The 15,068-nt window shown below is 48.0% G+C and overlaps 1 protein-coding gene across 3 annotated transcripts in view; it reads left to right on the top strand.

The window, feature by feature from the left end:
* The window catches only part of LOC119165489 (uncharacterized), a 385,136-nt gene that overhangs the window by 38,095 nt on the left and 331,973 nt on the right, over positions 1-15,068 (top strand). For all 3 annotated transcript variants that reach the window (XM_075872576.1, XM_075872575.1, XM_075872573.1), the window contains exons 3-5: positions 9,141-9,203; positions 12,649-12,702; positions 12,780-12,833. In XM_075872576.1, the coding sequence (XP_075728691.1) occupies positions 9,141-9,203; positions 12,649-12,702; positions 12,780-12,833 (171 nt within the window). The remainder of the gene's footprint in view (positions 1-9,140; positions 9,204-12,648; positions 12,703-12,779; positions 12,834-15,068) is intronic.

Raw genomic sequence — 15,068 nt, 5'->3', positions numbered from 1 at the left:
TGCTACTTTCTCAACCTGTTAATTACTACTTCTGTCTTCACGTTGCGGCAATACATTTGTACTTAGCTAAAAGTCCTTGGAACAAGACCATGGCTAAATATATTTCGTCAATGTTGTTTTGTCGCTACCAACAAAGTCAAGGCTTTGACCGAAGCACGTCTGCTGGAAAGTTACATAAATTGAAAGAATGGGATCCACAAAAAAAAACGGAGAGAGAGAGAGAACTAGAAAATGCGTTTCGGCTCCCCTGAGGAGAGCTTTGTTCGCAATTTAGTCCACAAGGCTCCCGTCATTGTGTGCAAGGCTGCGTCAAGTTCACCGAAATGTCCTTATTCTGCATTTTTCTTTATCGTCGGTGTCCTCTTCCTAATTTCCATGGCGCACTTTTAAGGACGCATGACGAAGAACATTCGCTACAGTAATTAAATAAAACGTGCCTGCTAAAAATACTTGACATTAATGTTCGCTTTTAAGGGACCTGATGGCCTGCTGACGTGGTGGTTATGGCTAAACAACTGTGCTGTTGTTGTTTTTTGCAGGTGGTGGACGTTTTATCTCTAACTTTAAAAGCTTCGATCTTATGGGGGACGGGGGGAGGGGGGAGTGTTCTATGCATGGCTACACCAATGTGCGCCACATTACCTTGTTCAGGCAAATCAGTGCACTTTGTGAGTGTTGACTGATCACGCAAATGACACAGATGAAAGAAGCAGGTACAGGAGAATTGGCCCTTACGCTATTGAACAAGCGTCGCTCCTATTGTATCTTCCATCTTATAGTAGTTTGCGTGCTTTATCCATGAAAACTGTGTTTCGCTCACATTACTTTCTGCTTCGATTGATTATTTGACGCGCAAGCAGCTAATAGTGGGAGCCTTGCTTGTACCAAGATGGTTAACGTATACTAACAGTATAAGCAAAACGGCCCGACAGTGTCGTGCATTTGTAGCCTTGTAGGCACGTGACCTCAGATTTGGGTGCACATTAAAGAACCCCAGGGGGTCGAAGTTTCCGGCGCCCTCCACTACAGCATCTCTCATAATCGTATGGTGGTTTTGGAAGTGTGGTAGCTTGGGCTAGTTGGTATGGCATGACGATAGTTATAGCGCAAGAACAAAACGACGACACAGAGACAAGAAGGATACGAAACCCCACATATCAATCAATTATTTGTAGCCTTGTTCATTACACTCAAAATATAAGGGTGGAAAAAGGGCGTTTTGGGGGTGTTTTACTTACGAACACTTCAACTCTAAAAATTGGGCGTAAAAGGGTGTTCATATGGGTGATTTTGAAGCGTACACCCGTTTTACACCTTTTCAGGTGTAAAATATTTTAGAGTGTAGTCCTCCCTTGAATACCTTTGAACAACAATAGCCTTGCCGTCGAGGTGTTCCACAGGGCCATTAATTTCAGAGTTGGATCACCGTTGATCTGGAAAGTCATCGACGATAAAAGTTTCCAAGAAGTAGTCGCTGTCCTCGTTGTCCTGCGGCGGTGGGTCAAAGAGGACGCGAGACAGGCAGTCGGCGTCAGAGTGCATTGACCCCGACTTTTAAACGATGGCGGTGTCAAGTTTTTGAAGTCGCAGACTCTTCCATGCGAGAGGAGACCTGAAGAGTCGCTGAAGTTAGTCAGCCAACACAGGCGTCGTGGTCGCTTCCTACTTTGAAAGGTCTGCCGTAGAGGTGCGGGCAAAACTTGGAGGTAGCCGAGATGATGTTGTTATGAGCCGCGTCAGTGGCCGCAGCGGACCCAGAAGGTAGCATGGAGCTGGGTGGTGGTCGTCATTCCGCAGGCCACGGGGACGTTCACAACTCCAGAGAGCTGAGGCAGAGGGACAGGCGTAGAGGAAAAGTTAACAAGACGTTTATTTGCAACATTTTGGACAGTAACGTCCGAACGACGACACTTCTCATGACTGTGTCTGGTTTCCTTCTGGCGGGCTGCTGCCGCTGCCTCGCCGTGCAGTTCCGAAGATAGGGGCAGAATGTCTCTTCGGGGAACCAACCACTCATGGAGAGCGCAACACAAGTATCCCTTCACACACGTGGCAGATGCACGTGGCACACGCGCGGGGACTCGGAAGCGACCACGCAGGAGAAATTCACGGCAGTCGCTCCTGTAGCACACAACCGGCCTTTCGCACATTCCAGAGGGGCCCGCCCGTAGCCACTGCCCCGCAGGCGAAGCGCACAGCCGAGACAAATACAGCCGGTGCAGGTGACAACCCGCACCCCACAAAAGAATGTCCGAGATGATGGGAAGGCACGCTTGGGGGCAGCCGGCCCAAGGACTTCGTTACTGCTTTGTAACAGCTTCCCCGGCGGCCAGCTGAGACCTCGACGTACAAAGGTCATCCACCTTTGTGGGTAGAGGTCGATGAAGACAATGCTGGTGTGCTGAAGCCGTGGACACCTCGATGCGGCTCTGCTGCATTCCTCTGCCGCCCCCGGTGATCTGGAGCCTCTGGTAGTGTCGTCCAAATTGGGAGAAAGGCTCCCGCTCTGCTGGCCAACATTCCTTCTCGAAAGACAGCACCTGTGTCCACCACGCGAGAAACACAACCGCCAAGCAGGCAAGCGCCCATACTCTCTTCCTGAGACCCACCAGGCTTTTACTTCATCCAAAACGATCTGTTCTTCATTACATGATTGATTTGTGGGGTTTAACGTCCCAAAACCACTATATGATTATGAGAGACGTCGTAGTGGAGGGCTCCGGAAATTTCGACCACCTGGGGTTCTTTAACGTGCACCCAAATCTGAGTACACGGGCCTACAGCATTTCCGCCTCCATCGGAAATGCAGCCGCCACTGGCGGGATTTGATCCCGCGACCGGCGGGTCAGTAGCCGAGTACCTTAGCCACTAGACCACCGTGGCGGGGCTGTTCTTCATTACATTAGCAGCAGCAATTCCAACAACCCAACCTGAAATAGGCTGCTCAAATTCACAAACACGTGTCGTGATAAAGCACAAGTACAAAAAAGCAATTGTAAACCTGTCACACAAAAAATGGAACCTAAATACCCAAGCCAGATTACCTGACGCCATTAAGATCCCTAGAAAGAATGACTTAAGCCGTCAGCGTTGCCATTCAATTTGCCTCTTTTGTAACGAATTTCGAAAGAGTATTGTTGCAATAGCAAGCTCTAGCGAAGTAGCTGGCCGTTCTTAGGCGACATCGCTTGCAACCACGTGAGGGGACAGTGGTCCGTCTCGATAATAAACTCTGTTCCCGCGAGATATCATGCGAGCTTCTGAACCGCCCATACAACACAGGCGCATTCTTTCTCTGAAGCGCTATAGGCTTCCTCCCTTACAGTTAGTTTGCGGCTTGGATATAGCACGGGATGTTCCTCTCTTGCGTCGTTTCTTGCCGCGGTCACTTACATCGCACTGAACCACGAAGGTTCTAGCGTAGTCGGGGGCTTGAAGTACAGGTTGGCTTATGAGCGCATTTTTCAACGCTAGGGTTGCCCTCGCTTTCTTTTCATCCCACTCCAGACTCTGAGGTTCAGTTTTTCTAAGAGAGTCAGTAAGCGGGCTGGCAAGCTCTGAATAGCGGGGAATGCAATGCTGGTAGTACCCTGCCAATCCTAGGAAAGACCGCACATCTGTCTTTGTCCGGGGCTGCGGAAAATTATTAACTGCCGCCACTTTGACATCGGAAGGTCTGCGGTGGCCTTGCCCCACTATGTGACCCAGGTAAATAACCTCTGCTCGGCCAAGTTGGCACTTCCGAGCCTTCACAGTCAGACCTGCTTCGCGGAAACGTTGAAGCACTGCTCGCAAGTGGGTGAGATGTTCAGACTATGACCCTGAAAATACTGTACATCATCCAGATAAGGCAGGGCGATTCCCTCTAAACCCCGCAATACCTTGTTCATGAGAGCCCAGAAACAGTAAGGGGCATTCTTTAAGCCGAAGCTCAACACCTTAGGGCGGTATGTTCCTATGGGAAAAATAAACGCCGCATATCTGCTGGCCCTTTCGGTCAGGGGCACCTGCCAATAACCCCGAACGAGGTCGAAGGTAGAGATGTACTTAGCACTGCTTACTGCCTCAATTTTTTCCTCTATATTTGTTATGGGGTAGGTCTGATCCTTCGTTATGAGATTTAACCTCTGGTAATAAACGCGTGGTCGCGGATCTTTCCCAGGAACCTCCACTAACATAGCGGAGAGGTATAATCGCTTTCACAAGCTTCAATCACATTGAGCTCGAGCATTCTTTCAATCTCGGCCTCAATACAGGCACGCGGACGCGGCGATACTCGATTCGCTTTTGACCGCACGGGCTGAGTGGCCGTAAGTTCTATGTCATGCACTACCAAATTTGCTCGGCCTGGTTTCTCCGAGAACATTTCCTCATATTCTATCAGGAGGCTTTCTAGGTCACGCTTCTCGTTAGCTGTGGGCTCAGCTACCTCAACCATGACCTTGAGCGTTTGACCAACGTTATCCTTCTTTTTTGCCGCTCCGGAAAAGGGGAAATCTAGTGGTGGCTCTTCGGGCGCGTTTACCGCCATGTTTACGACTACCTCTCTCTCTCTCTCGATACGGTTTGAGCAGATTTCTGTGGTAGATCTGCTGCGTCTTACGTCTACCTGGCATCCTTACCAGATAGTTTGTGTCGCACAGCCTCTGCACGACTTTCACCGGACCTTCCCATTGGACATCTAGCTTATTTTGTGGTGAAGGTTTCAGCCGCATTACTTGATCTCCAGCTTCAAACCAGAGTGATCTTGCCGACCTGTCGTAGTAGCGTTTGGCCCGAGCCTGTGTCTTGCTCATCTCATCCCCTGCCAGCTCCAGTGCTCTATGCAACCTTTCTAGTAGAGTTAGCACATATGCAACCACCGTAGGGTCCTCCGCTCGACCTTCCCATTACTCCCGAAAAATACGGAGTGAAGATCGCAGAGAGCGACCGTAGACCAATTCTGCCGGGGTAAATCCAGTGGCTTCATGAGGTGCAGTCCTGAGCGCAAACATGATTGCTGGCAAGCACACATCCCAGTTGACTTTGCGCTCAAAGCAGAGCGCTCTAAGGACGCGTTTCATTACCGAGTGTAACTTTTCTACTGGGTTTGACTGGGGGTGATACACCGAGCTGTGGATTAATCGGATTCCAAATTTCTCTAAAAAAGTTGTAGCCAGTGCACTCGTAAAAATGGTTTCTCGATCGGACTGTATTTCAGCGGGAAAACCAACGCATGCGAAAATAGACAACATCGCGTTTACCACTTCTACCGAGCTCAGTTTCTTTAAAGGCACTGCCTCAGGAAACTTGGTCGCGGGACAAATTACTGTTAAGACATGACAGTAACCGGATGTTGTTGTTGGCAGAGGCCCTACTGTGTCGATCACGAGTCGACGAAAAGGCTCAGTGATCACCGGGACGAGCTTCATTGGGGCACGAACCTTATCCCCTGGTTTTCCTACACGCTGACAGATGTCGCAGGTTCTGACAAAATTCTCCATTTCCCGGAAACAACTCGGCGAATAGTATTCCTGGAGCAGGCGATCCTTCGTTTTTTTTACCCCCAAGTGACACGACCATGAGCTACCGTGAGCTAAGTGTAAAAAATCACGGTGGTAACGTTCCGGTACCACTAACTGATCAAACTGCACCCGTCTGCGATCTACATACTTACGATAAAGTACCCGGCCCTGTTCTGATACATCACGTTTTTCTTTGAAATACCCTCATTACTCTGATTCCTTATATTTTGAAGAGTGGGGTCTGCTCCTTGCTGCGCTATAAGGGAAGATCGATCCACTCCCAGCAAAGTCTGCAGGCTACTAGATGCAGGAGTAATCATTTCCTCACAGACACTTCCAGATTCAAGAGGGTCTTCCTCGTTTTCATCCGCGCCTTCATCGCTCACTTGATCAGTGCTTGGTGTGATCGTGTCTACCTTGTTCGTGGGCTCTCCATCTCTGGCTTTTTCTGTGATTCTCGAGGGAACATCGAGCGGTGCGGCTCTAGCTGCGAGTTCTTGCGCCTTTGAGCGAGTGAGTGCGCACACAATCCCATCCCCGTACGCTAGGTTCTTCTGTCCTAGCCACCAATCGGATCTGTTTAAAAACAAGTATGCATACTGCTTTGGCAAATAAGTAGATACTGCAGCCTCTGTGTGCAATGCGCCAAAGGGGCCCTCGATGCATACCTTAGCAATCGGAAGGCATACGCTTGATGGTTCCACTGCTTGTTTAATCCAAGCGCACTCTCCTGTGAAATGTTCAGCTTCAACATACGAGGGATGGACCTCGTCCATTCTCGCTGCCAAATCCCGCAGTACACGACACTCTTTTCCATTTACTATCAGATCTCTGATATATGGCTCCAGCAGTCGCATGTTTCCACCCTCGCTGTCGACTGAGAGGCAAACAACTTTTAGACTCTTGCAGATGGCCGCAATGTGACCTGGCTTGTGGCATTTATCGCACACAAGTGGTCGCCTCTTTTCAAACGCACTGTTTTGGTGCTTTTCCTCAACCGTGGTCTCATTACTTACCTCCCGTTGCTTTTCGGGATCAGTGTTGCGCTCTCGATTCTCTTGGACTGAATGTCCCCTCCACCCAGTTGCCTTTTTGATCTGGCCCTCCTGCTGGGGAATTTCTCTTCTATCAAGAGCACGGCGCGAAACAAAATCCTCCGCTAGCTCCGCGGCCCTCGACACAGTGGTTACTTCCTCCCTGTCTTGCACCCAGAGCCTACCGTCTTGGGGCAAACGAGGGTAAAACTGCTCGAGTCCGAAACACTCCACAATTTTCTCTTTATGCTCGAACGCCTTAGCCTCTTTGAGCCACTCCCTCATATTAGACATTACCTTGTATGCGAAATCAGCATACGACTCGTCTTTCTGCTTTACGGCGTTCCGGAACTTCTGCCTGAATGCTTCTGCTGACAATCTATACTTCTTTAGCAGGCTCGACTTAACTTGGTCGTAATCATTTGCTTCCTCTTTTGTCAAGCGGGCAATTACCTTGGCAGCCTCACAGGGTAGTAGGGTAAGCAAGCACTGTGGTCACATCGTTTTGGTAACAAGCGCCTTCTCGCATGTGTGCTCGAAATATAATAAGAACTGACCCATGCCCTCTCTGGAGCGGTAAGGTTGCATTAGGTCTTTCATCCTGAACGACTTCCATTCTACTCCGCTAGACGCTTCGCTACCTTCACTACTACCTCGAGCCTTGAGCAGCTCAATTTCAAGGCGCTTCATCTCAAGATCCTTTTCTGCTACTTTGCGTATGAGCCTCTCATTTCTCTCTTCAGCTTTGCGCCTTTCATGTTCGTCTATCAGCTCTAGAAATTCTGAGAGCTCGTCGTCGTCTGCGTTAAGGTTCTCAACAGTCCCTATAATCTCTGGTTTTCTCATGTGTTCACGAACATCCAAACCCAAACTTTTAGCTAACTCTAGCAAAAGCGGTTTTTTCAGTGCCTTCAGATTCATGGTTGCTACAAGTGCTGCTAACTTCACTACTACTAGGACGCTACGTTCCCATGCACAGGTCAACGTAGAGTATTTATCCAAATTTACCACCTTTCCTGCAAAACTCTACATAAAGCCTGGTAAAATCTCAGTGAAGAAAAGTCAAGCACTCACCACACCCTGCAGCCATGATCTCGGCGGAGACGATCCAGATGCTGGCCCGAACTTGTTGCGACTTGGCGTGAGCAGAATCTCGTCGCTGCCATCCAGTTGTTACGAGCCGCGTCGGTGGCCGCAGCGGACCCAGAAGGTAGCATGGAGCTGGGTGTTCGTCGTCATTTCGCAAGCCACGGGGACGTTCAGAACTCCAGAGAGCTGAGGCAGAGGGACAGGCGTAGAGAAAAACTTATCAAGACGCTTATTTGCAACATTTTGGACAGTAACGTCCGAACGACGACACTTCTCACGACTCTGTCTGGTTTCCTTCTGGCGGGCTGCTGCCGCTGCCTCGCCGTGCAGTTCCGAAGATAGGTGCGGAATGTCTCTTCGGGGAATCAACCACTCATGGAGAGAGCAACACAAGTATCCCTTCACACACGTGGCAGATTCACGTGGCACACGCGCGCGTACTCGGAAGCGACCATGCAGGAGAAATTCACGGCAGTCGCTCCTGTAGCACACAACCGGCCTTCCGCACATTCCAGAGGGGCCCGCCCGTCGCCACTGCCCTGCAGGCGAAGCGCACAGCGGAGACAAATACAGCCGGTGCCGGTGACAACCCGCACCCCACAAAAGAGTGTCCGAGATGATGGGAACGCACGCTTGTGGGCAGCCGGCCCAAGGACTTCGTTACTGCTTTGTAACAATGGCAAGAGACTCCTTTTCTGTTGTGGAACAGTTCACTTCCGCCTAAGATAGCGACAGGGTCGCATAACTAATGACTATTTCAAGTCTATCATTCTTCTGCACTAGGATGTCTTCGAGCCCTGCGCTGCTTGCTTTAGTGTGGATTTCTGTGTCGACGTGTTCGCCGAAGTGCGCAAGTACCTGCGGCATCTGCAGGCGCCGTTTCAGTACTTGAAATGTTTTCTCTTGCGGCGTTTCGCACTTGAACTCGGCGTCAGTGTCTGTAAAGTTAGTGAGTGGCTCGGGGATGCGGTCAAAGTTTTTGACGAAACACCTTTCATAAGCGCACATGCCGAAGAACTGACGCCTGGCCTTCATGTCGGTGGGGGGTGGGAATGCAGCGATGGCTGTTGTCTTCTGCAGGCCGTTGCGTACTCTGAACTTGCTTATCATGTGACCCAAGAACAAGAGTCCATCGTATTCAAAGCGGCACTTCTCTGACATCAGAGTGTGTCCGGGGGTCTTAATTGCTTGAAGTAAAGCTTAAAGGTGTCGAGGATGATCGTACAAGCTTCAGGAAAACACGACGACATCGACCAAGTCTGCCACTGCAATGTAGCCAGCATGGTGCTCATAACACGCTGGACAGAAAAAAATTAGTGGACAGTACTTGTGTGTCGGACTGTTTGGTCGATTCTTCTTTCCCGTAAGGAGCCATATCAGTTCAATGAGATTGATTCGGCATGATTGACTGAAAAAATCATTGCGGTGCTGTCTCACAGTTCTAAAATGTTCTACCGCTTTTTTTAGAAGGTGCATAACGGAAGACATTCTTGCGCATGTTTTTTTTTAACAGATGCGGATTGAACTGGCGGAACTTGCATCAGAGAAGTCTACGGCGCTGCATCATAGGACGCAGGTACATAATTTGCAATAGGCACTTTTTTATTGCTTCTGGCATTGCGCCGTGAATGTTATCAGCATGTGCTTTCTCGAGAGATATTTACAAAACACGTGTGTTCCACCTTGATAGCGCCTCTTTCCCTCTTAGAGAGACAGATAAATTTATTTACAGAAAGGCAGAGAGGTCGGCCAGAGCGATAGCTTGCTCTAGCCTGCTACTCTACACTGGTGTAAGGGAAAGGGGAAAATAAAGATTAATGAATGACGACGGTGAGATAGAGAGGTGAGTATGTAGTGTTCTTTCTAGCTGAGACACATTTTATAGCCGCGCATATAGTCCAGTTGTTTCCAAAAAGGTTATAACTGCTCTTGTGACCGCAGTTGCACTGTTTACCTCTTTCTTACTTTTCATGTCTTTATTACTTCACCCAAAGTAGGCCATCAAACCAGACCCGCACCTTGTTGACATTTTCGCCCTTTCCCCTCCTCCTCCTTGAGCAAATATCAAGGTGTGGTGAGGGCATGGTGATAGTGCTCATCACAAGAGAGCCACAGACTTTATTAGAGCTTCACAGCTGTTTTTGTTAGGTTTAGATTAGCAGAGTGAAAAAAAAAACACGGACATGCAGAGTACTGAATGTGGCGATTTTGTGTTAGGGAAACACTATGAAAACATAGGATTCTGAGTTTAGGCTGGCTGGGATACTCTTCAGCTTGCCTGCACAATTCGTGCTCTCAGATCACGGCTAAGATGTATGCAAATTTTTGCAGCATATATGCGTGGAAATCTGTTAAGTTGATAGTTGCTCGTGGCGTTCACAGTTGTTTTTTATTGGGGGCCAGTATTTTCCTGTTGAAAAACAGTAAATGAAAAGTCAATAAATAGTTCGGTTGATTAGTTTTTACATAGAGGTGACCGGTGGTCTGGTCAAATTTCAAAATGGAACTTCTTACTTCGTAGAGCACTTTGGCGCCATAAAAAAAAATTGCCCGCAGCTTCCCTCGGTGGAACACTGAGGAGGATGCGGAGCATATAATTGGTTAACGGGGTGTTAAAGTGCGACTTACTTGGGTCGATGGCTAAATTGGTTAACGTGGTTGTGAAATGGGGTGTTAAATTGCGACTTACTTGGGTCGATGGCTAAATTGGTTATCGTGGTTGTAGGAGGGGGTGTTAAATGAGTGAACACGTACACACGTATGCGAAAGGGCGGCGCTGGTCGAAGGGACGTCGATCATTGTGTTTGTGGATTCGTTGGAATTCATTTCACCGCGACCTTGGACGTCGACGCGCCGTACAAACCAACCGACGAGCGGCAACTGAGCGAGCGAGCGCCGACCTTGAGTATATATACAGCTCGACGGCGCATGCACTGTCAGCTGTTGAATGTTCTCGAAGCGCGACGCCACATGCGCGTCCACTGGAGAATCAGGAGAATTGTAGATGTCGAACGCGGTGTGTAGAGGAGGAAGGGTGCACAGATGGTGGAGGAGTGAAGCACGCGCGGTGTGTAGAGGAGGAAGGGATGCACAGATGGTGGAAGAGTGGGCGACGGCGCGACGGCGCATGCGCGCGCGTCAGCTGTCGAATGTTCGAGAAGCGGTGCGAACGGCGCGGACGGCGCACTACAAGGCGCGAGTATAAGATGCTTCCGCATCTAAAAGGAACGGGTGCTGTCAGTTTTTCAGGGCTGATGAAATGGTACAAAATACGTCGGCGAAACTGAAAGAGAAGTGTCGAAAAAAAAGAGAAGCAGAAACTGACAAGGCGGGGAGGTTATCTAAAAAAGCTTCCGGTTTAGTAGCGTATATACCGAGAGAGTGGGAAGGCGAACGGAAAGATGCAAAAGAAAAAAAAAGAAAAAAATATCCCGTTTCCCACTACAGGAAGGAAGCGCATGGGTCGACATAAAGTTTCGCTTATCACGAGCACCTTGCCCGATGTTGACGCGTCCTTAACAGAGCAGCATACCATGAGTTCACTGCAGTTTTGTTGCCGTTACTCATCCCTAACTCTTGATGGAGCATGCCCCGTGGTTTCATCGCCATGCCACGCGGGAGCGCCTGAGTTCATCGCGCGTCTGCAGAACCTCGTTGCCCGAGGCCATCACTTTATTTGTGAGAGTGTAAGGGGGATGTCCCAAGCCTTTTACATAGCCACTTGCACAGAACCACACCTGCTAGCTCGTTCGGCCGTGCGTTTTAACGCGAGAGCGTTAAAGAGCTCGTGTCGCAGAAAACCCGCCGCCGGTGTCGGCCCCGTTGGTTGAGAGCGAAAAATCGTCTGTGCGTCTGTGACCGAAAAATTAAGTTACCGAGATAGCTGCGAGAGGCCGCTACTTGTCCATGCGTATGCGTGCGATCACACTGAAAAAGCCACGCATTCGAAGGGAAAAAAAGTGTTAAGGTCACGAGGCGCGGTAGTTTCCTGGCCCTGCCACCCCTCCCTGCTTAGCTTCTAGTGCTTTCGTCGAGACGAGAGAAGAGATAAAACAATGGCAGTATGCGACAAATCTTTGTAACTCCACTTGCACTGGATGGATTCTTAAAATTCTTGCGGCATTCACTTCGTGAGGCAATAAGCTCTTCTAGTGAATTCATTCCATGGTTACTTGAAAAAGTGTTTCAGGGCCCCTTTATCGCATTTTGATCGACAGGTGTCACGACGAAAACGAGCCTGCTTGGTGATCATAGCGCGCGCTGGTCCAATCTACTGTGTGCGTGTTTGGGTGCGTGTGTGTCTATGTAACAAACATATGATAAGTATGTTCGCTATCGCGTTCAATCTTAAAGGCGAAGTAAAGGGTCCGCCAATTTTCTAGAGAAGAGAGAGGGGGGACCATCGGAGAAGTGAGGTAGGGAGGTAACGAGCTTGCGCATTAAGGGTGGTGACGCCGCACAATTCAATGAACTGCGCAAGAAGCTACTATAAAAGAGAAGGATCCCGAATTCGCAGACGTGTGCATCCTAAGTGCAAAACTACCACATCTTATCAGATAGCTGGGGCCAGAAGGGCGACACCCTTTTCAAAAGCTGTTGGAGCGGCGTAATTGTAGCGTTAGTCAACCCAAGTGCACTACTAATGTTAGAAGGCCAACCGCAGCTTGCGCACCGAGGAAGTGACGTATTTTGGTGGCGGATAAACTCACACTCGCTGATTCTACACACGTCGCCACAGAATACGCTAAAGAGCACAGTTGTCCTCTTGGGCGTCTCATGGACATGTATTCTCTCAAACGTCTTCAGCAAGAAAGTCTCTTCTGTGTGTGTGTATATGGGCGGACTTCTGTCTGCTGCGCAACCTGAAGTGCCAAAAATGTCTACCCATTATCCGCAAAATGAATAATATATAAAATGTCATACGATAATGAACAAATAAAAAATTTACAAGCACGTATAAACTCTACTTAAGCTGGGTAAAAAATGTGATTTGAAAAAAAAGGTACTTTGTTTTCTTGCAGGAGGAAGAAGAGGAGTTGGGCGAACTGAGGCAGAAACTTGCGTCAGCTGAGAAAGTAGGTATATTCCTGTTTTGGGCGATAAAGTGAATCAAAGACCCTTGCTGTATGTTTATGCCTTTCTGCTTCTTCAGCAAGCGTCGCAAGTGCCTCGGCTGAAAGAAGAGAACCGAGCTCTTGGGAAGCAGGTACGTGGCGCCTTTCTTCATTCAACCTATAAGACACACCATAGAGTAACGGCTTATTCTTACTTCTCACCAGTTTCGGCACACTGTGTTACAGAGTAAGTGTTGGGCTGGCTTCAGCTTTTATTCTTGTCTCGTGGCATTTAATACGCTATAATACCATAACACAGACAAGCTATGCATATAGTCAGCAACAATGTGAAGCTTCAGAACTGCATGTGTTTCGGTCAGTTAGTGATGCGTGTTGAGCAATGCAGAATCACACTATACTTTACAAAATAAAAGCCACGTTGGCAGGATAACTCGACACATTTCATTGCACAACAAGAAAGAGGGCACACGCGCAAGCAATTTTGAACCCACTAATAAAAGTAACGGATAAGACGATTTCGAGAAGCCTGTACACAACATACCTATGAAACACGATCGGAACATCAATGTATGGGTTCAAGCTAGTTGTTCCCCGTTTGTCTCCTGTTTTCAATCAAAAGCTTGTGCGCTTTAAGGGGCCCTGCAAGACTTTTTGAGCATGGTCAGCCTCTCGAGGGCACGTGAGCCAAATAATATAGTGCAGCACGTGGCCTGGAATTCACTATAAATTATCAAGGTCAGCCAAAATTTGCTTGCCCTTTTCTCGACAAATGACGGAAGAAGCTAAAAAAATCACGCGTAGAATGCCATCTATCAGTCATTCGCTGCTTTTAATATGACGTGCTCACTCTTTACATGGATCGTTGTGGGAGGCCCTAACTTGTATATGCGTCCGCTCACGATCACACTGAAAAAGTCGCGTATTTGAAGAGAAAAAAAAGAAAAAAAAGTGCTGAAGCTCACGAGGCACGCGTGACGTATCTTCTTTGCCCATGCCATTCCCCCGCCACCCCCCACTGCCTAGCTTCCAGTGTTTTCGTCGGGACGAGAGAAAAGAGAAAGTGGTTGCAGCTAGTGACAAATATGTGTAACTCCACTCGCACTGGATGGATTCTTAAAATTTTTGCAGCGTTGTATTCGTGAAGCAATAGGTTTTCTTAGTGAACCCCTTCTGTGGTTATTTGAAAAATTGTTTCAGGGCTTAAAGGGTTAAGGCTGTTGAAATATAATCAAACCCTGTGTGTATAACGTGCACAATTTACAGGGGATAATTGTTCCAAACTACAGAAATCCAAGCGAATGTGAGTGACTAATCAAATTTTCTGCGTGAAACCAGAAGTCGATTTTCTTAGCGCACTAATTAAAAAGCAAAACCGTGAGGCTATTTGAGGAACTTTCTTTATCTGCCCTTGCTCAAACTGTCAAACACATGTGGAGCCTGCCGGAATGGCGCATGCAATTGTAATTTTCACCAGTTTAATAATTAACTTGCGCCTAAAATAAGTAAATGGGTTCTTCAATTTCACCATCACCGAAAAACGCCGCTGTGGGCTGAACCTAGCCCGTGTCCTCGAGCGATCAAACGCCAGATCAACGTTACAGCAACAAAAGCACAATGTCAGATCCATGCGTCCATAATATCATGTTCTACGTTGGTTTCTCCAACGCCGATGACGTCGGCTTTTTTTAACTGCAAATTGGAGCGCTATCCCATAGTTGAGTACGAAGTACTCGAAATCGATAAAGATTTTTTCTAAACGAAGTTGGAGCACTAGTTTCCTGTGCAGACATTGATTCGAGCCATCTTCACATTTCACCCCGCTCGCATGCAGTCGCAGCCTGCTCTAAAGGCTGGGTACAAAGGCACTTTGATCTAGTTGGCACATCTTCATCATGGGCAAACTGCACCACGCACTGGGAGGACGGAAGAAAACAAAAACAAAACAAGCTAGAATATAGCTATGTTATATTTGCTTTCATATCTATCTATCTATCTATCTATCTATCTATCTATCTATCTATCTATCTATCTATCTATCTATCTATCTATCTATCTATCTATCTATCTATCTATCTATCTATCTATCTATCTATCTATCTATCTATCTATCCGCCGGCATCTGGATGCGCTCATGATCGCCCCCTTAGGGTAAACCAAAAATAATTATGGTAGGGTGAGGTGATTTGAAGAATACGACTCGCTGGTCATGACATTAAGAATAACGCAATTTAGTCACGTATGTTGTCAACAATTTACGCCTAGCAGTGGTGCGTATCTTTGGGCAGGTACACGAGTATGCACAGGAGACTCACATCCAGGAATGGCGAGAACACAATGGCTAATTTTAAGACTTGAGCGTAAAAAAG

Source organism: Rhipicephalus microplus, chromosome 8 (assembly GCF_043290135.1).
Source record: "Rhipicephalus microplus isolate Deutch F79 chromosome 8, USDA_Rmic, whole genome shotgun sequence".
Taxonomy (NCBI): Eukaryota; Metazoa; Arthropoda; class Arachnida; order Ixodida; family Ixodidae; genus Rhipicephalus; species Rhipicephalus microplus.
This window is presented reverse-complemented; position numbering and strand designations above follow the sequence as displayed.